This window comes from Pan troglodytes, chromosome 8 (assembly GCF_028858775.2).
Source record: "Pan troglodytes isolate AG18354 chromosome 8, NHGRI_mPanTro3-v2.0_pri, whole genome shotgun sequence".
Lineage (NCBI taxonomy): Eukaryota > Metazoa > Chordata > Mammalia > Primates > Hominidae > Pan > Pan troglodytes.
Window position 1 is genome coordinate 90,010,249 of NC_072406.2, and position 26,238 is coordinate 90,036,486.

At 51.9% G+C, this 26,238-nt stretch overlaps 1 protein-coding gene across 2 annotated transcripts in view; it reads right to left on the reverse strand.

The window, feature by feature from the left end:
- The window catches only part of DLG5 (discs large MAGUK scaffold protein 5), a 136,054-nt gene that overhangs the window by 4,180 nt on the left and 105,636 nt on the right, over positions 1-26,238 (reverse strand). For both annotated transcript variants that reach the window (XM_016918719.4, XM_016918717.4), the window contains exons 16-29: positions 25,128-25,251; positions 24,554-24,698; positions 23,013-23,125; positions 22,243-22,332; positions 21,788-21,938; positions 17,472-17,634; positions 17,181-17,314; positions 16,351-16,491; positions 14,804-14,987; positions 12,962-13,110; positions 11,924-12,094; positions 10,831-11,027; positions 1,470-1,613; positions 1,080-1,207 (exon numbers count right to left, since the gene is read on the reverse strand). In XM_016918719.4, the coding sequence (XP_016774208.2) occupies positions 1,080-1,207; positions 1,470-1,613; positions 10,831-11,027; positions 11,924-12,094; positions 12,962-13,110; positions 14,804-14,987; positions 16,351-16,491; positions 17,181-17,314; positions 17,472-17,634; positions 21,788-21,938; positions 22,243-22,332; positions 23,013-23,125; positions 24,554-24,698; positions 25,128-25,251 (2,034 nt within the window). The remainder of the gene's footprint in view (positions 1-1,079; positions 1,208-1,469; positions 1,614-10,830; positions 11,028-11,923; positions 12,095-12,961; positions 13,111-14,803; positions 14,988-16,350; positions 16,492-17,180; positions 17,315-17,471; positions 17,635-21,787; positions 21,939-22,242; positions 22,333-23,012; positions 23,126-24,553; positions 24,699-25,127; positions 25,252-26,238) is intronic.

Sequence of the window (26,238 nt, forward strand, 5' to 3'; positions counted from 1 at the left end):
GCCCTGGCGGGCAGTGAGGGGCAGCCAGCCCCCTGTCCTGCCACCAGCAGGACCCACCTCACCTCACAGGGCTCTACCTACAAACAAGGCAGTAAAGCCACACAGTGCACCGTGGGGAAACCATACCCACGAAACTCCCAACAAACCCCACTTGCTGTGAGGAAGGCCAAGGCTGGGAGCCAGGGCTTAGGGGGCTAGGGGTGCTGGCCAGCCCAACTCCAAACTTCCTTTCCCGTCTTTGCCCAGATACAGGGACCTTCTGAAAGCCCTGCCCCACCCTGGCCTCTGAAGCCTTATTTTTGCCAGACTGAGCGAATGAAGAGCCAGAGTCTGGTGAGCCTTTGTGTGGCTGAGACTGAAATATGTCTGTCATGTCTGTCGTCCCAGGCATCCAGGTGGAGTGCAGGCCCGTGCACTCCCGACCCCCAGATGCTCCACCGGGGCATTCCCCCAAGTAGAGTTTGCCCACTTTCAGCAGTGAGAAGCCAACACCTTCATCTAACAGAGAAGGGAAGCAAAGCCCAGCGAGCGAGCTGAGCAGCCTGGAGAAATGGAGCCCAAGGAGCGGCTGTGTCCTTGGACTCCGAGTGTTTGCCCCGCCAGCACTCCCCACAGACGTCCCCGCCCTCGTGCTGCCTAGGATGTTCGAAGGCACCAAGAGTCATAGCCCTTTTAGGGGCAGGGACCCTGAGGGAAGGCACGTTCCTGTCCCCAGAAGGTGCATGTGAAATTGTTCGGCACATGCATTTGGGGACCCCGTTCCGGAATGCCCTGCGAGAGGCCTTTCCGCAGAGCTCAATACTCTCATCAGAGATGAGACTCCCTGCACCCGCCAGAGAGGGAGACGGGGCGGCACATACACAGGGGAACTCCTCCATCCCCACCAAGGGATGTACTTGCAGAAACACACAGCAGCCATGAGGGCAAGCCCAGGCACAGGTGAACTCAGACTAACACAACACGGTGGGCTCACTGAAGGTCTGAGCCGCTGGGGCAGAGGATCACGGACCAGGGGCCTAGACCTGTGCACAGGAGGTCTAATACTGGATGCCTAATCCTCAGACTGAAGCCCTGGGTACCTTTTCTGTGATCTCCTTTATTGACGCCACAGTGGTCACATCGAAATGGCCGCTTCTCCGCTTATAGTCGACAAACAGGCAATCTTTGACACCCCGCTCAATGGCCTGCTGGGAGGCCTTCATCACCTCTGCAATGCACAGACACAGGAATCAGGGAGCCCCAGGCCCTGCTGAGCCCCAGCAGAGGGAGCAGGGGAAGAACACTGCTCAGCAGCTGTCAGTAACCCAGTCCTGCCATGCATGAATCTGACCCATGTCAGGAGGCTTCTGGAACACTGTGAAATCTGCCCCCCGGTACTGCCACCCACTGTGCACAGCTGGGCAGGCAGGTGGACAGGGACATAGAGACAAAGAGCTCAGTAGGCACAGAGGGTGCCCCGTGCCCCTTACCAAGGGGACATCTGCAGAACTTGCCAGGAGCCTCATTCACCAGCATCTCCTTCACCACGTCCAGCAAAGGCCCCAGAATCAGGACAGGCCTCAGAGCGGTGCAGTCCACCTTCTGGACCCGCTGATAGGCCAGGCTCACCGAATCTGAGGGAGAGAGAGCAGCAGCGTCACGGACCCAGCTTGGAGTGGAGGACCTGAGTGGGGCTGGGGAACCCCACTCCCTGACCTTGCCCACTCTGGTTTGCCTGGGACTCCCCCAGCTTCAGCACTGAAAATCTCGTGTCCCAGGCACAACCGGGCATCGTCACCCCTGGAGTCCAGCATGAGCACCCCCCATGCCCTCTGTGAACACCAGAGGCAGCTGGTCTCAACCACTCATCCCAGAGCTTCCTTCTGCTCTGGTTTTTCCTCGTGGGTCGACGCCTGCTTCCCCTGCCCCATCTCCATTCTCCTCTGCTCTCTGGCAAGGCAGCCTCTGGGGTTTGGCAGGTAAAGCTCCCACTCCCCAGGAAGGTGTGGTCAGTGTAACCCAGACCTGCCCAGTGACAGGTGAGGCCCCCCCAATCTGCACGGCTAGAACGGGTGAGTGCTGTGAGCCAGCTCTGGCCATGCAGTTGAGGATAACCCTTAAGAAATGGCAGAGGCACAAGATGGAAGGGACCTGGGTCCTGGATGATCCTCAGAACGCAATGCCTCTCCCACATCAACCACAGCTCAGACTTGTACACGACAGAGAAATAAACTGCCCATTATGCTTAAGCCATTGTTATTTGGTTTCAGTTAAAGCAGTCAAACCAATATCCTAGTTGATACATGCAGTAAACCTCCCCTTGCACCAAATGAATAAAGTCCTTGCAGGGAGACACAGTCTAAAACCCAGCAAGATCTTCCTGGCGTCTCCCTGGTATATAAGTCACTGTGCTGGAATCTCAGAAACATAATAAAGAATAGAACACAGAGTTCCTGCCATTAAAAAGCACACACTTTAACTAGAGTCACAACAGAGCAACACATGAACAGCAAGACAGCACGCAAGAGCTGCCTGGCAATTCCAGGAGCGGCGGGCTTCAGTAGACACTGCGGCTGGATGACAGGGTGAAAAGACCACTTGGGCAGGCCCAGGAGGGAAGTGGGATGAGAACGGTGTCTCCAGAAAGAGCAGGGCAAGAGGGTGAGTATGGAGATGATGGGGAGGGCAGAGCACAAGATGACTGCAGGCTTGGGAGGAAGGGTCCATGAGAGGCTTGGCCTGGAGGGATCTGTACGCATATGCAGAACAAGGAGTGACTGCAGAGCAGGCACAGGGACCAGGAGGCAGAAGGCTCAGGAGAACACAAGCACAGTGCCAGCTGCAGCAGCAGGCTCCATGAAGAGCAACCTGTGGGCAAACTCGGGGAGTAAGTAAAGTCTCTCCTCTCCTCTTGCCCTGTCCCTGTGTGTGTGTTTTTTAGAAGTGATCACTGCTGGGCATGGTGGCTCACGTCTGTAATCCCAGCACTTTGGGAGGCTGAGGCAGGTGGATCGCTTGAGGTCAAGAGTTTGAGACCAGCCTGGCCAATAAGGCAAGACCCCTTCTCTACTAAAAATACAAAAATTAGCCGGGTGTGCTGGCGCACACCTGTAATCCCAGCTACTCAGGAGGCTGAAGCACAACAATCACTTGAACCCAGGAGGCGGAGGTTGCAGTGAGCCGAGACTGCACCACTGTACTCCAGCCTGGGCAACAGAGCAAGACTAGATCTCAATAAAAATAAATAAAATAATAAAACTGATCATTATCCACATACATCCACACAGTCTTTTACACAGCACTTCCTAACCTGGTGACCAGCAGCTCTGTTGTTTAAAACTGGAGGAGGGTTTGGTGGTCACATTCACCACCTTGGAACCCCATGTGGTCCCGAGTGAAGGCTCTGAGGAGGAGTCACGGGGCAAAGAACTTCCTCCGAGAGGAGTTTACATAAACAAATCCTCTCTGTAACAAATCTGAACCTCACGGATAAGGCCAGCACTCCTCTCTGATACCCCTTCCCCAACCCCAGTCCCCACTGGGCTCCTTGAAGGTAACCACTATTATGAGCTGGAAGTGTATCCTAGTTCTTCTTATAAACTGATTTTTATATGCTAAAGAAAACCTAGAATATATATTGTTTAAGTGTGTCTGTGGATACTTTATAACTCGCTCCTTGTCCGGGGCTGTGTTTCTGGGAGGCATCCCTGGTGATTCGTCGTGGGCCGCTCTGCTCCTTTTGGGCATCCCATTAACACTTATTCTGGATTGACTTATCCACTTCCCTGCTGATGGACACTACGTCACCATTCCCTCCATTTACTGGTATAAGAATCATATTCCCAAATTATGGCACAGTCGCTGTAGGGTGGAATTCAATATAGTGCTTAAAAGAATGGTTTGGAAGAATATTACTGAGATGGGAAGATGCTAACAATATGATAGTGGAAATACCTGGATGAAAACAGTGTAATGCAGTGTAATCCCAGCTTTGTTGTATTAAGTAAAAAACTGGTAAGAAATACATTAAAATGTTAATCGTTAAAAAAAACCATATTCTCCCTTAATGATTACTAACATTCCACACTGTGGGGTACCAATTTAGGAGATTCTTTTTCCTCCCTGACAATCTTCTTTGTCAGATGTCCTCACAATTACAGAATTGTAAGACTAGACAGCATCTTATGAGTCACTGACTCCAACTGGAGAAGAAAAACAGCCTATCCAAGGTCACAGCTAATCAGGGCAGAGCAAAGGCATGGTCCTGGGGGTTCCAACCTTAGACCATACTGCAATGGCTTTCTTTAAAAGGTGCTGTGGACTGAACTATGTCCCCTCGACATTTATATGTTGAAGCCCTAAGCCCCAGTGTGACTCCCCTTGGAGACGGAGTCTTCAGGAGGTAAGTTAAATGAGGTCAGAAGAGCAAGGCCCTAATCTGATAGAACTGCGGCTTTTTAAGAGGAAGAGACACCAGAGATCTCTCTGTCTCCAACATGTGAGGACACAGCAAGGAGGCAGCTGCGTACAAGGCAGGATGACAGCCCTCACCAGAACCAACCACACTGGCACCCAGATCTCGGATTTCCAACCTCAAGAACTGTGAGAAAATGAATTCTTGTTATTTAAGTCACCTAGTCTGTGGTATTGGTTTTTTGGTTTGTTTTTGTTTTTGAGAAATGCTCTTGCTTTGTTGCCAGGCTGAAGTGGAGTGGCACAATCATAGCTCATTGCAGCACTGAACTCCTGGGCTTAGGTGATCCTCCAGCCTCAGCCTCCTGAGTAGCCGGGACTACAGGCACACGCCACCACACTTGATTAGTTTTTTAAAGTTTTTGTAGAGATGGGAGTCTTGCCATGTTGCCCAGGCTGGTCTCAAACTCCTGGCCTCAAGCGATCCTCTTGCCTCAGCTTCCCAAAGTGCTGGGATTACAGGTGTGAGCTACCGTGCCTGGCCTGTGGTATTTGGTTACAGCAGCCCTAGCAGACTAAGATAAGAGGAAAACCAGTCCTCCATATATTCCTGAGACACTCCTGCACAAGCCCCTAAAAGAGCAAGCATAAAGACATACAGTGTCCTCTGGGTGGTGGAGAGTTGAGTCCACTTAGACCATTGCAGGTGGGTGCACTATCAGCAGGGTGGGGGGTACCAGGGATGCTATGCAGCAGTTGGAAGCAATAAACTAAAGCAGGAATTCAAAACCCACTGTGCATTAGAATTAGCTGGGGTAACTTTTAAACTACTACACAGGGATTACCACTCCCAGGTATAATGGAACAGCTTGCAGCATCCCTTGGAGAACACCTAGAAAATCTGGATAAAAAATGAGAAATATCTTTTTGAAGGCATCGTAGAGTGGCAGAGACAAGACAGGATTTGAGATGCCAAGATCCTGGAGAGAAGGAAACTGGAGTATTAGAAGCTGACATTCTGCAGGCCTTTCCCCCTTCAGAGCAACTGGAGACTTCTAAAGTGAGAGTGAGGGGCAGAGAACCCAGGCACAGGGCCGCTGCTGAGGGGCTGAGAACCCAGGCACTGGGCCGCTGCTGAGGGCTGAGAACCCAGGCACAGGGCCGCTGCTGAGGACTGAGAACCCAGGCACTGGGCCGCTGCTGAGGGCTGAGAACCCAGGCACAGGGCCGCTGCTGAGGGCTGAGAACCCAGGCACAGGGCCGCTGCTGAGGGCTGAGAACCCAGGCACAGGGCCGCTGCTGAGGGCTGAGAACCCAGGCACAGGGCTGCTAAGGACTGAGAACCCACAAAAAGTTTCTGAAAATCTCCAAAGCAGGTGAGATCAAAACGGAGTTCAGGGCTGCCAGGACCTGGTGGGTCATGATTCCAGAGGAAGGGAAGGGCAAAGAACTAAGTCTGGTATCACAGGTTTTCCCTTAAAGCCATTTGCCAAATTCTTAAGCTGTGAAAAGCAAGAAGCTAAGCATCTAAGACAGTCACTAAGACACTGAGCAGTGTTCCATGGCCTCCCAGTGCTGAAGAGTGAGAAACTGGAAGTCAAGGCTCCCTAGGGAAGAGCGGCCCTAGGGAACACCCCAGGCTGGGACCACTGGTGGGCCACCCCCTAGGGTCAGGTGAACCACCAGCTGCACAAAAGCTGCAACCCAGCCTGAGGTCAGCTGAGTCTGTGGCTCGATCAAAGTGATCTGCGAGCAGCGGCTATCTCCAGAGCAGAGGGCAGACCCTCTCTGGAAGCTGGCAACATCACCCGGAGCCCTGAAAATCCCCTAAACATAACTTCTGACATCTCAATAAACAATAACCAGGCATATCATGGGGCAGGACCAAGAAAAACAAAGACCACAGAAAGAGACTCAGGGATGACCACACATGACAGTTACCAAACGCAGTCTTTACAAACATATGATTCAAGTATTTAAGAGGACAGATGACAAGAGGGAAAGTCTCAGCAGAGAATTAAAGCCTGGTAAAAAAGAACCAAGTGGAAACTCTAGAGTGATAAATAAAATACAACTTCTGAAAGTAAGAACATAATGGATGCAACAGAAGAGTGGAATAATGAACAGGAAAAAAGAGTAGAAAACAACCAGGCTGGCTGAATCATGGAGAGAAAGAAAGAAGTGGAAAATACAGGAGAAAAAGAGCCCAGAAGACAGGAGACAGACAGGGTATTGTCGAAGAACAAAAACCCCGAGGAGAGGCAAGGTCAGCACAGAAGCAATATGAAAGAAACTGCGGCCAGGAATCTCCAAAACCGACCATACCATCAAACTACAGATGTAAAAAGTGCTAAGCACCTTCTGAGCAGGATAAACACAAAGAAAACCACACGGGGGAAGCACGGTATGGTAAGAAATTAAGAAGTTTCTTTCTGAGAAAGGAAGGCAGAGAAAACCCTACCCACTCATGGTGGTGGACGGGTGGTGGCACGGCCTTCAGCACTGAGCCTGGAAAGATGACTTCTCACCAGCAATGAGTGTGGCAGGCTGACAAGTGTCCCCCAAAGACTGACTCATGTCCTAAGCCCCAGATCCCATGAGCATTACACCTTATGCAACAAAAGAAGCGATGATTCAGTTAAAGGCCTTGGGAGGAAGGGCTTTTCCTGGAGTATCTGGGTGGGTCCTAAATAAAACCCCACGGGTCCTCTGAGAGGCAGAGGGAGTTGAGAGAGAGACCCACGTGGAGGACGAGGTGACGTGAAGATGGAGCAGATGAGATTTGAAGATGACAGTGATGTGGCCACAGCAAAGGCTTGGCAGCAGCCACCAGAAGCTGGGAGGGGCAAGGAACAGGCTCTCTCCTCAAGCCCCGAGGGAGCGAAGGTTGGCCAACAATTTGACTGACCCAGTGGTCCTGAGTGTGGACTTCTGGCCTCCAGAACTGTGGGAGGATAAACCTGTGTGTTTGAAGCCACACAGTCTGTGGTAATTGGGTACAGCGGCCACAGGAAACTACTACACAAAGAGAGCCAGGGACCAGGAATGATATCTTTAAAGCACCCAAGTAAAACATCCACCAATCTAAAATTCTATATCCAGTGAGAATCTCCAAAAACGATATTAAAATGGACATTTTCAGACACAAACACTGACAGGATGTGTCACCAAAAAACCTGCACTACAAGAAAAACATTTCTGCAAGTTGTTTAGCAGAAAGAAAACAAAATCAGAAGCACAAAACTGCAGGAAGGAATAAAGAGCAATGGAAATGTAAAAGGCAAAAACCGATGAATAATTGATGTGCAAATGGACAGACTGAGTCAGAGTTAAAGTATCTGTAGAATTAAAATGAGAAAAGTATGGCCGGGCACAGTGCCTTGCGCCTGTAATCCCGGGCGCAGTGCCTTGCACTTTGTGAGGCTAAGGCAGGCGGCTCACTTGAGGTCAGGAGTTTCAAGACCAGCCTGGCCAACATGGTGAAACCCCGTCTTTACTAAAAATACAAAAATTAGCCAGATGTGGTGACAGGCACCTGTAATCCCAGCTACTCGGCAGGCTGAGGCAGGAAAATCGCTTGAACCTGGGAGGCGGAGGTTGCAGTGAGCCGAGATCGTACCATTGCACTCCGGCCTGGGCGACAGAGCGAGATTCTGCCTCAAAAAATAAAATAATAATAAAATAAAATGCAAATAGTATCAAAGTTAGAAAAGAGATAAATGGAGTTAGTGGTTTGATGTCTTAGAATTATCAGGGAAGTGGTCAAAGCAATGATTTCTCTTAGCAGTAAGTCAAAGGTGCACACTGTGAGGTCTATTTTAACCCCCAAAAGAATAAAATAGAAACAACTAAACACTAGTAGATGTGAGAGGATAACAGTAGATGATATAGAGGCAGAATAAAACAAAACACATGATTCATTTTTAAAAAGCAAGAAAGAAGGGACAAACACAAACGAGGTAGAATGAATAGAAAACAAACAGTAAGATGGGAAATGTCTACTTTATGTAATGAGGTAAATACTCTTGATGAAACAATCAAGACTGCCACAGGGGTGTTCAGATTGTGGAAATTCCTCACACTGCTCACTTTTCTGCAAATGAATGTGTGCATTGCTGTATGTATGTTACACTTGGATAAAATTTTTAAAAAGACAGATTGCCACAGTGGATTTAAAAAGTCCCACATGCTGCTTATAAGGGATATTTAAATATAAAGTGACAGAAAAGTTTGAAGTAAAAGAAAAAGATAAACTGTGCCAAAGATAACCAAAAGAAAACTGGTAATGTCAATAAAAATATCACGTAAAATAGACTTTCAGCAAGAAACATTCCTGGAGATCAAGAAGGGCATTTTATAACGATAAAAAGGTTAATTTACCAGGAAGGTGTAACAATGCAAAAGGTGTATGTATCTAACGACAACTTCAAGATATATACTGAAAAACACCTGAAGAGCTAAAGGGAAGAATAGACAAAGGGCTATTTTTTAAAGACACTAGCACCACCGGACAAATGCCAAACATAATGGAGATGGCACCTACGGAGAAAGGAGCAGAGGGCACAAGAGTGGAGGCCAAAGAGAGTGAAGGAAAAAAACCAAAAAGCAAAATAAGAGAGAAACCTTGCCTTGAGTAACAGGTTGGCAATTTTTTTTTTTTTTTTTTTTTTTTTTTTGAGACAGGGTCTCACTCTGTTGCCTGGGCTAGAGTGCAGTGGCGTGATCACAGTTCACTGCAGCTCTTGACCTCCCAGGCTGAAGCAATCTTCCTGCCTCAGCCTCTTCGGTAGCTGGAACTACAGGCATGAGCCACCACACCAGGCTAATTTTTGTATTTTTTAGTAGAGATGGGGTTTCACCATGTTGGCCAGGCTGGTCTTGAACTCCCTGCCTCAGGTGATCCACCCACCTCGGCTTCCCAAAGTGCTGGGATTACAGGCATGCGCCACCATGCCTGGCCTAAACTTTTTCTATAAGGGGCAAGATAGTAAATATTTTAGGCTTTGAAGGCAAAACGGCAAAATTAAGCAATTGTTATCAGCAAAGGGCTAATAGACTTTTTTACATCTTACATTTTAAGAAGTGTAAAAACCCATGCTCAGCTCACAGACCATTTAAAAATAGGCAGTAGTCCAGACTCGGTCCATGGCCAATAGTTTGCCAACCCTTGTCCCAGCTGATAGTGACAGTGGGCCATGAACTACAGTGTGATCCACTGAACTCCCTAGGCCTAAGGTCTTCATTGTAAAAAGGGAAGAGAGGGAGGGAGGCAGCCAGCTGCCCTACACTCTGCTGCTCACTGCCACCCCCATACCTGATTGCCAGGGAGGGCACATTCTAGGACAGTAGACAGTAGACACACACCAGGGCCCTGGGAGCCACGTTCCTAAGGGCCTCTTGCTTTAAAGGACAAATGCATCCTTTCCACAAGGGCTGTCTACCAGGGGATGTCTGACATCTCCTATTACTCAACTCCAGCCCTGGACTAGCATCTTGCTCCATAAGGATTATACAAGACTTGTTAATGAACACAGGACTGAGGCCAGAAATGCCGAAGTTCTGCAGAAACCGACAGCTCTTGGTCACTACCAAGCAGCCTGTAAGAACCTAAAAACAAATGGCAAGCAAGGCACTCAGCAGAGATTGCTTCTTGCCTACCCAATAGCTATCCCTCCATTCTTCCTTAGTAACTGAACCTCTTACTGAGGCCAGCAATGCACCCAGCTAAAACATGCCTTTTCTTTTTGTTTTAATTATTTTTTGAGACAGGATCTTGCTCTGTCACCCAGGCTGGAGTACGGTGGTGTGATCTTGGCTTACTGCACCTCCGCCTCCTGGGTTCAAGCAGTTCTCCTGCCTCAGCCTCCCAAGTAGCTGGGATTACAGGTGCCTGCCACCACACCTGGCTAATTTTTGTATTTTTAATAGAGACAGGGTTTCACCATGTTGGCCAGGCTGGTCTTGAACTCCTGACCTCAGGTGATCCACCCACCTCAGCCTCCCAAAGTGCTGGGATTAAACGTGTGAGCCACTGTGCCTGGCCAAAACATGCCTTTTTGACCTCTCTTGCACATGCAAGTGGACAATGAGATGCAAGTTGAAGTCACAGGTTAGGGCTTCCAGATAGCTGCTGAAAGAGGCACGCTCAGCTGAGGCACACTTCTGCCTTACCACTCCTTCCTTCCTCCTGCTGCCTGAAACAGGGACATGATGGCTGCAGCTGCATTGACAGGCGGTGACTGGGAGGATGGAAGCCACACCCCATAGATGTGGCTCTGAAGATGGCAGCACCCCCCGACCAAGCCGAACACACACCTTCAGACTTGTGCACAAAAGCAAAGTAAGACTCTCTTTTGTTTAAGTCCCTGTTGTGGAGCTCCTGGATCCACAGCAAGCCCCATCTGGAGAGCCCACTGGAAAATGAGCTCAGCCACTTGCCTTCAAAGAGTGGAATGGAGTCACCGGAAAAGGCATCCAAGGCGAGCAGGTCTTTCCCGTCCTTGGACCCGCTGCGTTTGTGCTTGTGTTTCCTCCGAAAAAAGGACCGGCGTGCAGCTGCTGACAGCGTCTTTGTGGCGCTATTGTCATCTTTGACTTCAGACATGCTGAGCCTCCTGGAGAATTCTTGGTCCATCCTGTGGCACAGGGGACAATGCTGGGCAGGGCCATCGAGACCCTGCTGCCCTGCCCTTCCTGCCCTTCCTGGTGAGAAAAGCAAAGGTGGGCCAGACACTGGGCTCCCCCCACACTCCTTGGCAGGTCTCAAGGCTACATCTCCTCCCACGCCCCTGGGAACCCTCGGTACATGCTGTGGGGGTGACACAAACACCAGCACCAGGGCAAGCTCTCAGAGCAGGCGATTTTTTCTACTACAGCATATTCAGCTCGGTGTCAAAAGGAACTGCTAGGACAGCCTTCAATTGGTGACATGACGAGTTACGCTTCCTGCCATAGAAGGGAAATGATGCAGGGATGCAGGCTGCCTCGAAAACATGCTCAGTGACAGGAGCCAGATGAAAGGCCGCACTATGCAATCCCAACCACACAGAAGTCCAGACAGGGAGACCCATGGGTATCAAAAGTAAAGTAGTGGCTGCCTAGGGCTGAGGGCTGGGTGGGAGGACAGTGGGATAAGGGGCTGACAGCTAATGGGTCTGGGGTTTGTTTGAGGTGATGGAAATGCTCTAAAATTAACTGTAGTGGCAGCTGCACACACCTATGAATATGTTGAAAACCACTGAATGGTACACTTTGAGGGAGCGGCAAGGCACGAGTATCTCCATAAATCCATTTTTCTAAAACAAGTTATGCCTTCTGACCCATCACTGTGCTCTATACAGCACTGACTCACACTAGGAGCAGCTTTTTAGACCAGCACTTGTGGCAAAATGTAGAGAGCAGAAGCTAAGATAAGAAGCAGAATCCCTCCTCCAGCAGCCCTGGCCCCAGCCCCCTCCCATGGGACAGCTCCATGGCTGGTGGCCCTCGGCGACCCCTGCCCCACCCCACCCCAGGCCCGGAGAACACTTACACATATTTGCTGGGAATCTGCCCGCGCTGGATCTTCTGGGCATTCTCGTCCAGCTGCCAAGCCATCCAGGACCCGAACGTGCCCTGGGGCAAGGTGTCATCCACGTAGAGGATGTCGTCCTTCTTAAAGCTCAACTCATGCTCCACATCTGCCAGCCGGTCGTACAGGGCCCTGGACCACAGCACAGAAGGAACACGATCAGGCGGCTCTGGCCACCAAGGACGAACCAGGTGCCTTCTGTGGCCAGGCCCCTAAGGCTGCCATTCTGCTTTGGGCTGTCTCCAAACTTGATCAGGAATCGCCGAGGGTGGTGATTCTCAAAGTGGGGAGCCCTGTGTTTTACATAAAGGGGCAAAGACTGCCTTTGCTCCCCTAACACTGAGGGCGCATCCCCATCAAAGAACTCACCAAGATCTGAGGCCGTAACTTCCCTTTCCAGGTGGCCTTTCCCAGTTGCCTCCCTCCTCGAAGCCCAGGCCCAGCCCCTGGTTCCTACAGACTGGAATCTCTCTAGGATGGAAATATGTCATCTTCTACCCTAGAGACAGGGAGTTGTACCGCATCAGTGTTCTCATGCTTTCTGTGATCTTGGATCTTAAGAAATGTGAAGAAAGCTCTGAGCTCCTCCTAGAAAGCCTGCTGCCATCCCTAAATGCCCACAGCATTTCATACAGTAGTAAGGGCACTGAAGATGCCTGGAAGTCCACACACACTGCAGAGGGATCTGCAAACCTGGCTTGGGGGACACCAGAAAAAGAGGAGCACAGCACACAGGAAAACGGGGCTTGACTGCCTCCAAATTCTCCAGGTCTTAAGCCCTAAAGAGGGAGCCCATCTGGTTCTTTAAGCCCTAAAGGGTTGTTCTAAGTCACAATCATCTCAACATAAATAAGCGTGCAGATTGAGTGTCAAGGAATGACGATCATGGCCCCAGCCTTGGGGGGCAAGAAACAGAGAGCCATTCACCAGGAAAAGAGTCTCCAGTGAAAGCCTCTCCTCTGGTTCCAAATCTCCCACCAATTCCCCAGTCACTGGTACCTGATGTAGAAGCTGTCACCAGGCAGGCCCTTGGCCTTCGTGAACTCCTCAGGGCGGTACTGCACCTTCAGGCGGACGCCATCCCTGGGCTTCAGCATCTCCACATAGACTTCCTCCACTGTCTTGTTCCGCACGTCCAGGCTGCCATACTGCCAGGGATGGGGGTGGATGCATCAGAAGGCAGAAGCCAGGGGGCAGCTTGGGCACCCGAGAGGGGCCAGTGCTGACCATACGGCAGAAATTCAACATCCCTCCTTAACTGAGACTCTGGCTACCTCCCCTCTGCAGGAAGGACTGAGTCTTCATGGTCGCCCCAGTCTCCAGGTCCTGTGCATGCTCCCTGGACACCAGGTCCTCTGCCAAGTGGCTGCCCTGCCCTTGACAGCTTATCCAGGAAAACCCCTGTTCTGGTGACTGGCAAGTCTGGGCTTTTCAGAATAGGGACCTTCCTCTTGCTGATGCTGCCTGTGCTTTTATTTATTTATTTTCTGAAACAGGGTCTCCCTCTGTCACACAGACTGAGTGCAGTGGTGCAATCACAGCTCACAGTAGCCTATACCTCCTAGGCTCAAGTGATCCTCCCACCTCAGCCTCCAGAATAGCTGGGACAACAGGCACACTCCACCACACCTGGCTAATTTTTTTGTTTTGTTTTCTGTAAAGACAGGGTCTCACTATGTTGCCCAGGCTGGTCTTGAACTCTTGGGCTCAACTAATTCTCCCACCTTGGCCTCCTAAAATTCACAGGTATGAGCCACCAAACCCAGCCCAACTTGTGCCTTTATATTCTCACAAACCATCTCCCCCATGAGGCAGGAGACCACAGAGAAAGACCATCCTCTCTCATCAGAACAGAGTCCTGCAGCTACATCACCTGAGGGCGAGCACCTCCTGGTGCCCAGGGCCTGAGCCAAGGCTCTGCCCTCAGGTTCCCTCAATGGCCTGCCTGGCTTCACAGGGACCTCCTCAGAAGGGCTTGGCAGGATTCTGGGTTTACAGAGATTAAAAATCAACCCTGGCCAGGCACAGTGGCTCACGCCTGTAATCCCTGTACTTTGGGAGGCCGAGGCGGGTGGATCACCTGAGGTCAGGAGTTTGAGACAAGCCTGGCCAGGCACAGTGGCTCACGCCTGTAATCCCTGTACTTTGGGAGGCCGAGGCGGGTGGATCACCTGAGGTCAGGAGTTTGAGACCAGCCTGGCCAACATGATGAAACCCCGTCTCTACAAAAAATACAAAAATAAATTAGCTGGGCGTGTTGGCGCATGCCTGTAATCTCAGCTACTCAGGAGGCTGAGGCAGGAGAATCGCTTGAACCTGGGAGGTGGAGGTTGTGGTGAGTTGAGATTGCACCACTGCACTCCAGCCTGGGCAACAAGGGCAAAACTCTGTCTCAAAAAAAAAAAAAAATCAATCCTGAGGCTGGGCACGGTAGCTCATGCCTATAATCACAGCAATTTGGAAGGCCGAGGCGGGCAGATCACTTGAGGTCAGGAGTTTGAGACCAGCCTGGGCAACATGGTGAAACTGGTCTCTACTGAAAATATAAAAATTAGCCGGGTATCGTGGCACATGCCTGTAGTCCCAGCTACTCGGAAGGCTGAGGCAGGAGAATCGCTTGAACCTGGGAAGTGAAGGTTGCAGTGAGCTGAGATTGTGCCAGTGCACTCCAGCCTGGGCGACAGAGCAAGACTCTGCCTCAACAACAACAACAAAAGTCAGCCCTGACTGGCTCACCAGATGAGAGGCTGTACTCCTCCGTCTTTGGTGCCACCTGAGATGGCAGCAAGCCCACTGTGCAGGTAGATGGAGGCCTGGCCTGCTCAGCAGCTCAGAACTCACCTCCAGGATGAGGTCCCCTGGCACGAGGCCGTCAGGACCCCTGGCAGGACTGTCATCCTCCACCTCGGCCACAAACACCCCATGCAGGTTCCCACCACACAAGTGCACCCCAAGCTCCAGCTGGGACTTTTTGATGAAGACAACGCGTGGCTCCAGGGTCTTCTTGTTGGCATCTCCCGCAATCCTTTCAGGAAAAAAACAAAGTTCCTCAACTGTGCACAAAGAGGAGGCACAAAAAGACAAAGCAGTGGCCAATGCCCTAACTGCTTTCTGCCTGCTTCTTGGGGTCTCAGAACCACAGGGAGCTGAGAGGTGGCCTCTAGTTCTACTGGCTTGGCGTTCGGGACAGGATGCTAAGGTGCACTGGAGATGAAGGCAAGACCCCAGGTCCAAAGCCAGTTAGCGGGGGCAGTCAGAACCGTAAATCAGTGCCCCTGCTCCCAGGCCCGGCTATCAATCTCATGCCTTAAAGATCAGGATGGCCTCCCTCCCATGTGGATCACACTCATTTTCCTAACTTAGTACTTCCTAAGGAAAGGTAAAGTTGGCCTCACTGTCCAGAGCACAGCAATGTATTCAGCAAATGTCTACGAAGAAGCTTCTATAGACCAGCAACTGCTAACTTGTGAAGAGGGGCCCCTTGCCATCAAGGCACTTACAATCAAGGAAGGGAAGCTGAAAGTAAGCTGCTGAACACATGGAGGGAGTGAGATGGGACAGCGATGGAAACAGATACAGGGGGCTTCAGGGGAGACGCCAGCCCGGGAGGAAAACCTTGCAGCAGGTAAGTTCCAATGTGACAGACTCTGGTATAGAGAATGCAGAGCTGGCCTCATTCTGTGAGATGCTGCCCAGGGCTTGGTGAAGGCCTCTCAGTGCTGGAGACACAGCTCCTCCAGGACGGCAGAGTGATCATGTCACACCATGGCCTGGATGGCCCTCCCTGCAGCCCCAGGCCAGGCTGGACGCTGTGCAGCTCCCATGGAGCTCCTTCCTCCTCCTGAACTCTGCTGCTCCCTCGGCCTGGACTTCTCTTTATGCCCACTCTTGGCTCTTGCCTGTCCTGAACATTTTAATCCAGCTGCCACCTCCCCTGCCACACTCCAGTGATCTTCCTGCCTGCTCTGTGGCGGCCAGCAGTGCCCTCCCAGCACCCTGACTCTGCTGCACGTGCCCGGCACTGGTCTGCCACCTCGTTGGGGGAAGCACTGCTGTGGGTGGCCAGAGCCCAGGGCCTGGCCGGGTGATGACTGTGGGAATGTGTCCAAAGACAGACTCAGAAAGCGAGTGAACAAGAAAAGGAGAAGAGAAAGAGAAGATGCAGGGGAAAAAACAAGTCAATAGAAAACAGGAGAAAAAGAGAAAGGAAAAGAGAGAGTAGGGAAGGAAAAAAGGAATGCCGTGCTCCCGGCCCAACTCCTGAAGACCTGGTGTGCGGCCTGCAGCACATGAGGCCAGCTGCCCAGTGCCCACGCCACTTGGAGAATGTGCTCAGCCCCACCCAGCCGAAGCGGACACAGGGAAGGCTCACAGCAACATCTGCTGACCTGGAGCTGCTCTGCTTGGCTGGGGGGGTGCTAGGCCCCTCGTCCTGCTCCATCAGTGGGTCGATGACAGATGGATGCTCCGGGGTGGTGGTGCCACTGCCCTGGAGAGTGGAGTGGGTACCGGCAGGGTCCAGGTGTGAGCTGGAGGCGGAGGACAGGAGGGATAAGGAGCAGTACGAAGCCACCCAGAGCCACCCCCACTCCTGTGGCAACTAGATCTGAGCTATAAATGGGGACCAGGTCACATAGCCCTGCACCCTGTGCCCTGAGCAGAGCAGACACATTAGAAGCCTGGACCCATGACATCCACCTGTCCTCTCCCCTCCACCTGTCCTCAGCTCAGGGGCACTCTCCAAAGGCATCTGACCTCAGGAAGCTGTGAGCATCCTGTCCCTTTTCCTCTGCCTGTGCATCCCATCTCTCCTGCTGAGCTTGTGGCGCAGCACTGCAGGGCATGCCTCCCCTTCTTTTCTGCCCTTCAACCCACAGCTCAGGGGCAGATACAGACAGGTGTACAGCATCTGCTCCTGGACAGGGAGCCAAACACTTTGAGTGAGAATCCACCCCCGGGGCCACAACTCCTGGCTACCATGGGCCCCTGCTGGTCAGGGGGACCACAGCCATCTGTTTCCACACCCCATTTCAGGAGGAGACAGCCTCTCTATATATGCCCCTTTTCCAAAATCCAGGGCTGGTCAACTCTCTCTTTAGCAGCAGTAGGATCCCCAGAACTTACGGCTGGCACCCTGGGTCTCCCTGCAATGAGCAGAGTGCTGCTGCACCCACCTCTCCATCCCCAGCCCAGACGGCCCGGGGAGGCCCGCACTCACCTGGACCGGGAGTGGCTGCTGAGCTGGTGCACGTGGGGGTTGTACTGGGCCAGGATGGTGATGGTATCACACTGCTGCCCGATGATGAGCCGCGCCTGCTGCTCCGTGGCGCTCCGCAGGTTTATGCCGTTGAACTGGGGAAACACCAGGATGGGCTCAGTGAGGGGGTCGGGGCTGTGGACAGGGAGGAGGCCCTGGGGACTTGGGGGCACTGCTGTTCCCTAGGAGGAGGAGAGGGGGAAGAAGTGCAGGTTTCCATGGGCGCCATGCAGGAGGGCAGCTCCCTCTCACCTCCAGTAACTGATCCCCATACTCGAGGCCAGCCTGGTGAGCGATGCTCCCCACGGTCACCTTGGAGACGTAGATGCCGCCCTTCTCTCCACTCACGATGGAGATGCCCAGCGGCTCTGAGCCCTTCTGCACCTTCACGTGGCGTGGCTCCTCCACATAAGGCCTAAGGAAAAGTCAAAAGTTTCGGGGACTCAGGGTCAAACAAAAGGGTTGGGGAGAGCCTGAGCTCTCCGATCAGGCATATGATCAGACAGTGCAGAAAGGGCCCCGAGCCTGGATGCTCCCACTGTGACACAGCTACATGGGGACATGGTGGGCCCACCCCTGTGTGACAAATGATCACATTCCCACAGCCTCACGCAACACGAGCACAGCACACGCAGACACGCAACCACCCAGGCCAAAGACACAGAGAACGGTCCGTGTGAACTATAAACACTGATACACGTGGATTTTCATTACAGGAGAGGAGCTGCCCCACAATATGCAATTACAAACTCTGGGGGGTCTTGAGATGCCCTCCGAGGAAAAGAGATGGCTCCTGGGATGACATTCCATCCTAAGGGGGCAACAGAAAATAATCCAGTTTTATGTTTACTGGCTACACAGAGTGATGCAAACTGGTCACGGAAATTAAGCTGCTGCAGACCCAAGCCTTTGTAAAGGGAGAAGGCTGGGAGCAAGGCTGCAGCCATGCACTTGCTGCCCTGGGGCTGTACAGTGCACCCAAGGGCGCCGGGGCAGGGGCTCGGCAGGGAGCCTCTGGGCAGGCCAACTGCATGGTGGAAGACCTGGGCCTGGTGGCCACGGGCAGCCTCAGAAGAGATCTGTGGTGGCAGAGACATCTGGAAGGTGACAAAGGTTAGAAAGAAGATAAGGGATGCTCAGAGGAGAAAGACAATCAGAGACACCTGGAACATAACAGAAAAGACAGTCAAGTGATGCGGAGCCTCCCGTTGGGACTTCACGCCACCCAGGGCTTCATTCCTCCAAGGTATGGACACCTGAGATTTTCCTCGCAGGATAAAACCATATAGCCAAAGGCTGAGGGGGCCAGTCCAGGTCCCCTCTACAGCACATGGTCAGGATAGATTCTAGCGGGGAGGCACCTAAACCACCCCACCCCGGCCACCTGGAGGCAGAGCAGCTTCCCACTTGGCAGTCTCAGCCTGTGGCCCTATGGCCCAGCCCTCTTGGGAAGGGGAGATTAAAATTCTTCTTGAGTTGTCCCTGCTCTCTCCCACCCTCCAAAGTGTTCCCACTTCCCAAACTTGCCCACTCTGGAAATCCTCCCTTGACCCTCCAGCTCAGACAGATCCACCCCAGACTACACCCACGGTCCCTTCCAATTCAACACGGATTATAGCCCCGTGCTGTTGAGAGCTGCAGAGCCCTCAGCACACAGCCACCCCTACATCACCCTCCTGCCCCAGCCTTAGATGATGAAACAGAGGCCCAGAGCAGAAAGAGGTCCACCTCCGTACAACACGTGTATCACAATAAAGGAGCAAGCAACTAAGTCACAGCAATAGCCACCCAACAGAACAATGATCTGAACCAGGTTCCCAGGTTCCAGTGACATGCAAAGACGTAAGGGACACACCACGGGGTGGGGAGGCCCGATCGGCATCATTTCACTTATATTTATCTGCATCTGCAAACAAAAGTATGTGTGGATTTATGCACAAGGAGGCTTCTTATGTAGGACATTACCAAGTGTTAACAATGGTGTCTCCAAGTGAGGGGATCCGAGCTAATCTTTTTTTTCTTTCTTTTTTTTTTGGAGGCAGATTCTTGCTCTGTCACCCAGGGTGGAGTGCAGTGGCATGATCTCAGCTTGCTGCAACTCCACCTCCTGGGTTCCAATGATTCTCCTGCCTCAGCCTCTCAAGTAGCTGGGATTACAGGTGTACGCCATCACGCCCAGCTAATTTTTTTATTTTTAGTAGAGACAGGGTTTCACCATGTTGGCCAGGCTGGTCTCGAACTCCTGACCTCAGGTGATATGCCCATCTCAGCCACCCAAAGTGCTGGGATTACAGGCATAGGCTACCGCACCCAGCCAGAGATAATCTTTACTTTATAGTCTTCTGAATGATTTGAATTGTTTGTAATATGCATAGAAGTTTTCTCTAAACAACAGCTGCTTCTCAAAAGAGGTTTATAAAGTATACTTAAACTATTAAAAATAGCTAAAAACATAACATTAAGGGAGATTTGATTATGTACATAAATAATAAAGCATGAGATATATATATATATATATATATATCCAACGGGTAATGGCAATTGAATCTCTTGTTGAAGAAATAATCTGTGACTTTTTTCTTCTTTCTACTTTTCTGTTTTTTATTTTTTGAGACAGAGTCTCGCTCTGTCACCCAGGCTGGAGTGCAGTGGCGCAATCTCAGCTCACTGCAACCTCCGCCTCCCGGGTTCAAGCAATTCTCCTGCCTCAGCCTCCCGAGTAGCAGGGACTACAGGTGCCCGCCACCGTGCCTGGCTAATTTTTGTATTTTTAGTAGAGACGGGGTTTCACCATGTTGGCCAGGTTGGTCTTGAACTCCTGACCTCCAGTGATCCACCTGCCTCGGCCTCCTTACAGGTGTGAACCACAGCACTCGGCCTTCTTTCTACTTTTCTATGTCTCTGATTTTCCATAACAAGTATAAAATACTGTACTTCAGAATCTGGGAAACAGGGCTATTTTTAAAAAGAAAGCTGTTGCTCAGTCAGGTCACACATGTCAAATTTCATCTCCAATCGGATCCTAACCACCATGAGGGCAGGAGTCACTCACATTTTTCTCCCTCCTGGAGCAGGTCCTGGCTCTCCGTGCCCTGTGGGGAGCTAAGGGAATGCTTGGCAGTGGGTGGCAAGGCCTTTTCCACAACTGAAGAACCCACTTCACTTGGGGAAGGTCCCGTCCTCTCTGTGGCCAGGGCCGGGGCTGAGTAAAACAGGCCAGCATGCTCCTGCGCGTGCCACATGGTAAGAGCTCCGTCAGCATTTCTTCCGAGTTACACCCGATTCCCCTACTGGGGCCAGGCCTCTGTGTTTTGCTGTCCTTCCGTTACCCCTCAGGTTCTCTGGTTTGTTGCCTTTTAAGTTCAGATATTCAAGTCAAATATAAGATTTTCTCTGGCTGGGCACGGTGGCTCACGTCTGTAATCCCAACACTGTGGGAGGCCGAGGCGCGTGGATCACCTGAGGTCAGGAGTTCAAGACAAGCTTGACCAACATGGTGAAACCCTATCTCTACTAAAAATACAAAAATTAGCTAGGCGTGGTGGTGGGCGCCTGTAATCTCAGCTACTCAGGAGGCTGAGGCACAAGAATCGCCTTGAACTTGGGAGGCAGAGACTGCAGTGAGCCAAGATTGCACCACTGTACTCCAGCCTGGGCGAAAAGAGCAAAACTCTGTCTCAAAAAAAAATATGTTTTCTTAACATAGGGCCCACCCCTGCTGAGGCTCACAGCTACAGAGGCCTCAGCTTTCTGGACTCAAATGAAAGAGAGTATCTGTGTTTCTTTTGGTGATTAAATAAAAGTAAGTTTATCAGAGCTCTTTAAGATCTACAATCTAGACAGAAGCTGTTAAATATAAACACAATCTAGTAAGTTCCAGCTAGGGGAACAACAGAGAGGGATGTGTGTGCACAGTGCGTGGGGGTGACAGATTCCATGGAGGAGGTGCCTCTGGACAGACAGCAAGCCTACAGTCAACCTGAAACCTAAGATGGACCTACATTCTAAAATGAACCAGTACCAGTAAAAAGCTAGGCTGCACATTTATGCTTTCTTCCTGTGTATATTTTATTTCACAACAGAAAGCTTCGAATGAGAGGGAAAAAGCAAAGGGTAAGAATGAGTCCCGGTGCCAGCCGCTAACCACGTGGCCACAGGTCTGTCACTCCAACGTCTGGATCCAGTTTCCTCAACTGTGAAACAGGGATAACAATAATAACGACACTGGCAGGGTCCCTGTAAGGATCTCGTGACTTAGCCACACGTAAAGTGCTTGAACAAGGGCCCAGGAAGGTGTAAATGGTGCCATGATGGCACGATCACCGTCAGGTCATTTCCAGCATCATCTACTGTGAGCCCTCTTGGCTCCCTGCCTTGCCATCCACACACGCCCCACCTCCCTGCATCCAGTGCCCCATGGCACTTACTGGTGACACCAGCAAATGCTGGGACACCCAAGCTACTCCTGCTGCTTCTACTAAGCCCCTTCCCTGCAGAGCCCAGGCCCGCTGCCGGGATGCACACTGTCCACTGGTTTACCCACTCCACCGATGACCGGCCACGCTCACCTGTCCTTTCTCCGCTCCCCGAGGGACGCGGGGTTGACAGCGATTCTGGGCAATGTGGAGGCTGAGGTCTGGGACTGGCTACAAGAGGACAGGGTGTCGATGTTCAGGGGTGACTGTGGAGGAGTGCTGCATTCAGAATGTGACACTGAACCTGCAGAGAGGAGCGGGTAATGCCGGTGTGAACTCCCATCTCACTTCCCCAACAGCCAAGACCAAGAGGCAGATGCGATCCAGACACACAGCTCTATCCCCACTGCATCGCATAGTCTGGAGCTCAGATGCTAGGCTCTGCATTGCCCCCTACCCCCACACCACCAGGCCTACTGCTGGGCTCAGTGAATTTTTACTGACTGACTGAGATGACTATGAAGTTCTCAGCTAAGCCCAGAGACTCCACCATGAGGAGTCAGACCGCAGGAAAAGCAGGAGAGATGGGAGTGTCGAGAAGTCCTTACCTCTCTCGGAGCCCACGACACTCCGCGGATATCTTGGTGTTGATGGGATTTTAATGCGTTCCGCCTTGAACTGCAAGTTACTCGAAGAACCTATTGTTCCATAAGGGAACAAAACTTCAGGCCTCATGGTTAAACACCACCCTGTCCTTCCTCTCCACCAGGCTACCAGTCAGGATAATAAATGCAAAGCTGGGCCCTGCTATTTATTCCCAAGGGAGCCTTGATGTGGAACAGTCAAGAAAAGCAGACGTTTAACATTTATCTCAATAAACTGTGCAGGCCCAGACTGCTCCAGAACAGGAGCGCACAAGTCTCACTTCCAGCCACGGAACAGCAGCCTAAGAGACACGGCAGCTGCTCCATCTTTTCTCCCCAGCGCCAGAGTTCCCCAAGATCTCCATGGGCTACCTTTGTCCGACTGTCCTCTGGGGTTCACTTTCCATACAAAAATGTATGAAGAGCCATACAAAACAGTCCAGAATGAGGCCAACAACCTCAGGGACACAGAGCAAGGCTCCTAGCTGAGGGGTCACCTGAATGACCATAAGGCCCCCACAGAAAGCGGAAGGCGAAAGCAATGGCTCTGACAGCAGCATGGGCATGGCTGGCCCATGAAGGAAGCAGCCCTTCCCAGTAGAGAAATGAGCTCAGTCCCAGGAGGTGACAGGAGCTCGTGTGGGGAGCCCACCCGCAGATCTGGACATTAGGATGCAGGCAGAGATGAAAAGCTTGGCACCCTCTGCAGCACAAAGTCCAAGTGGTGCAGTTACCCAGGCGGGCGCTGGAGGGCAGTGAGTTGGACCCATGGGTGGCTCTCATCTCGGAGTAGTCGCTGCAGGTCCTGTGGCTCAGGTCCAGGCTCAGGCGTCCCTGGTGCTGGACACTGCGTAAAAACAAGAGGTGAGGAGTTCGGGAGGAGAACCAGGAACAGATGTGGCCACTGGGGAGAAACACACAGACCAGGCAAGGGTTCCCAAGCGGGCAGAAGGGAGGCCCAGGAGCCACTGATTATCAGCCGAGGATAGCAGGCTGCCCTCAGCCACTCCCGGAGGTGGCATCCACTAAGAGCCTTCAAGCAGTAGAAAGGGCCACACACATGGGGCGGTCAGTATCATACCCACTCCAGCCATAGGGTCAGGATTAGGCTCACTAGGAAGAAGTGATAAAAAACAGAGGTTTTGCAACCTGGGTGGGCCTGGGGAGGGGGAACCTGTCCTCCCAGGAAGTGGGTAAGGAGAGACAAGGCACAGAGGACTTTGGGGAGGGGACCTATGTGCCTCACTCGGGACAGCGTGCCTAAGAAACTGAAGGGCAGAGCAGGGATCGCCCACATCAGGCTGCCCTGAGACCAGGCCTCAACAGCATCTTTTTCCAGCTATGTAATGAGGTGACATCTCTTCCCTGCTTAAACTCTATGGTGGTCTCCACTGTCCTTAGAATAAAATCCAAACTCTTCATCACGGCTGCAGGTCCCACAGGGTTTGTGCCCTGTGACCTCAAACCTCTTCTTGACTCGCTGCCCCTTTGCCAAGCTCCCACGACTGTGCCTGGGTGCCCTGGCCTTGGCACCGATGGCCCTTCTCCCTGGAGGCTCCAGCCCAGGTCTTGTGCAGCTGGCCTCTTTCATCCTTCTGGTCACAGCAGCATCCCCTCTGCCACAGGGCCCTTCCTGACCACCCACTCTAACTTGCCACCCTCTTCCAAATTACAGCCCAGCCTGTCACCCTGTTTGACTGCCTTCATAGCCTCTTGGCACCATCTGATATCACTTTGTTCATTTTTTTTTGTCTGCCTCCCACATTTGAAAAACCACACCACATGAGCTAGAAGCTAATTTGTTTAGTTCAGCATTGTATCCTCTTATAATTAGGATAGACCAAGGCATGTAGTAGGTGCTCAAAAAATATCTGTCAAATGAATGAGTAAGAGTGGCCTGGAGCCAGCCCACCCTCTTATGAAGTACCAGTTTCCTCATCTTCAAGACAGAGACAGTAATAGGACTTAGCCCATGAGGTTGCTGTTGATTCGGTGAAATGATATTCATAAAGGTCTGAGCACAGTGGCTGGGACATAAGCACTCAGACATCAGCTGCTATCACTATCGTGTCCTTCCAGTACCTTTTGAAACCTTGTGCTGATGAATTCAGAAAGCAGCCCTAAGGCTCCCTTTCCCTGTGCTGCTCTAGCCAGTCCCCTCCCAGGCAGGCAAGGAAGCTTCTCCACCAATGAGCCTCTTTATGCGCTCATGGTTCCATGTCCAGGCAGGCTTGCGCAGCTGGGGTACAGAGAAGCGTAGGGTGCCTTCACATACCTGGGATGCAAACCCTGGGGGCCAGCATCTCGGGCCGCAGGTGGAGAGCTGCAGGGGCCGACCCTGTGACTGCGCACAGTGTAGATGGGGTTCCGCAGGATGGAGCTCACAGTGGTGCTGGGGGTCAAACTCCGGGGAACAGTGCCTAGAAATGGGCTTGGTGAGAAAAGACGCCCCAAAGGACCCAGCCAGCCCAGGACTTACACAAGCCTTTCCCCTGTATCCCAGGACGCAGCCGCAGTCTTTTGGGAAAAGGACTTGGGAGATGAGTTTTAACCACCAATTCACAATGTGGCTGTGGCTCCTGGCCTGTCTCCATTTGTAAAAAGGGGGGAAGTCTCTTTCATGCTTCCTATTTCCCAGGTTGCTATGGGGAGAAAGCATTTTGACAAGCTAAGACATGTCATGGCTATAAGACAAAGCATCCCAGACAGGGCAGCATTTCCCAGTTCTCTGGACCTCAGGGCTGAAAACACATGGCAGCTCTCTGAAATGCTGCCTCCCCTCTCCCTGGAGACTAGGCATCCCGAGTTTACACCGACCCTCAGCCCCAGCCCCTGGCTGGCTGACTCACCCACAGACGGCCTGCTAGGGTATAGCGGGGGGTTGCTGTGCCGGCTGGAATGCCCAGGCGAGTAAGGTGCCCACTCCTGGAGCTCTGGGGAGAGTTCTCCACTGGCCGGGACACACTTCTGTTCCTGCAGATGTAAGGGCAAGAGTGTCTGCTAGAAAGAGTAGAGTGTGGCCAGGCGCAGTGGCTCACACCTATAATCCCAGCACTCTGGGAGGCCGAGGCGGGCAGATCACCTAAGGTCAGGAGTTCAAGACCACCCTGGCCAACATGGCGAAATCCCGTCTCTACCAAAAATACAAAAATTAGCTGGGCATGGTAGTGGGTGCCTGTAATCCCAGCTACTTGGGAGGCTGAGGCAGGAGAATCGCTTGAACTCGGGAGGCAGAAGTTGCAGTGAGCCAAGACTGCACCACTGTACTCCAGCCTGGGTGACAGAGTGAGACTCCACCTTAGGGGGAAAAAAAAAAAAAAAACCAAACAGTGGAACGCTTGAGCAGCTCTGCAAGCCAGTTTCTGCCCCCCAGGAACCAGCTCCTCCCACTGGGGCACAGGAAGGGACATGAATGGGAACACTGCCCATTCATGTTGCCTTACACATCTGCAAGGAAGCAGCTTTACTTCAGAAGAAAACCACAGAGAATGAATCTTTCACATAGAGATCACGTAAAAGGTGAGAATGCACAAGTGCATCAGGCACGTACAACTCTGCCCGACGTGCAGGGCTGTGCGAAGCTCTTTGTCCCCAGTGAGCAGTGTGGACTGGTGCCTGAGATGCTTTCCACAGTCCCCAGCAATCTCACCCTTCCAGAAACTATGACAGCACACGCAATCAGGCCGTCCCGCTGCCCACTCAGCCTCACACGTGCCACCTCATCTCCCTAGCCCTTCAAGGCAAGTCTATGCCCTAGGTTTTATTGTGTAAGTTCAAAAGCTTCTTATTAAAAAAGCAAACCAAATGCTATGCCTAATAAAGTGTTCCCCTCTTGTGTCACACTCCCACTACCATGCACTTCCACGCCACTTACCTACCTCCTAGCTGGGCCACTTCCCACTTGAGTCCAACAGCAAAGGCAAAGGCACCAGGCTAAACAGGAGCCTGGGACACTGGTGC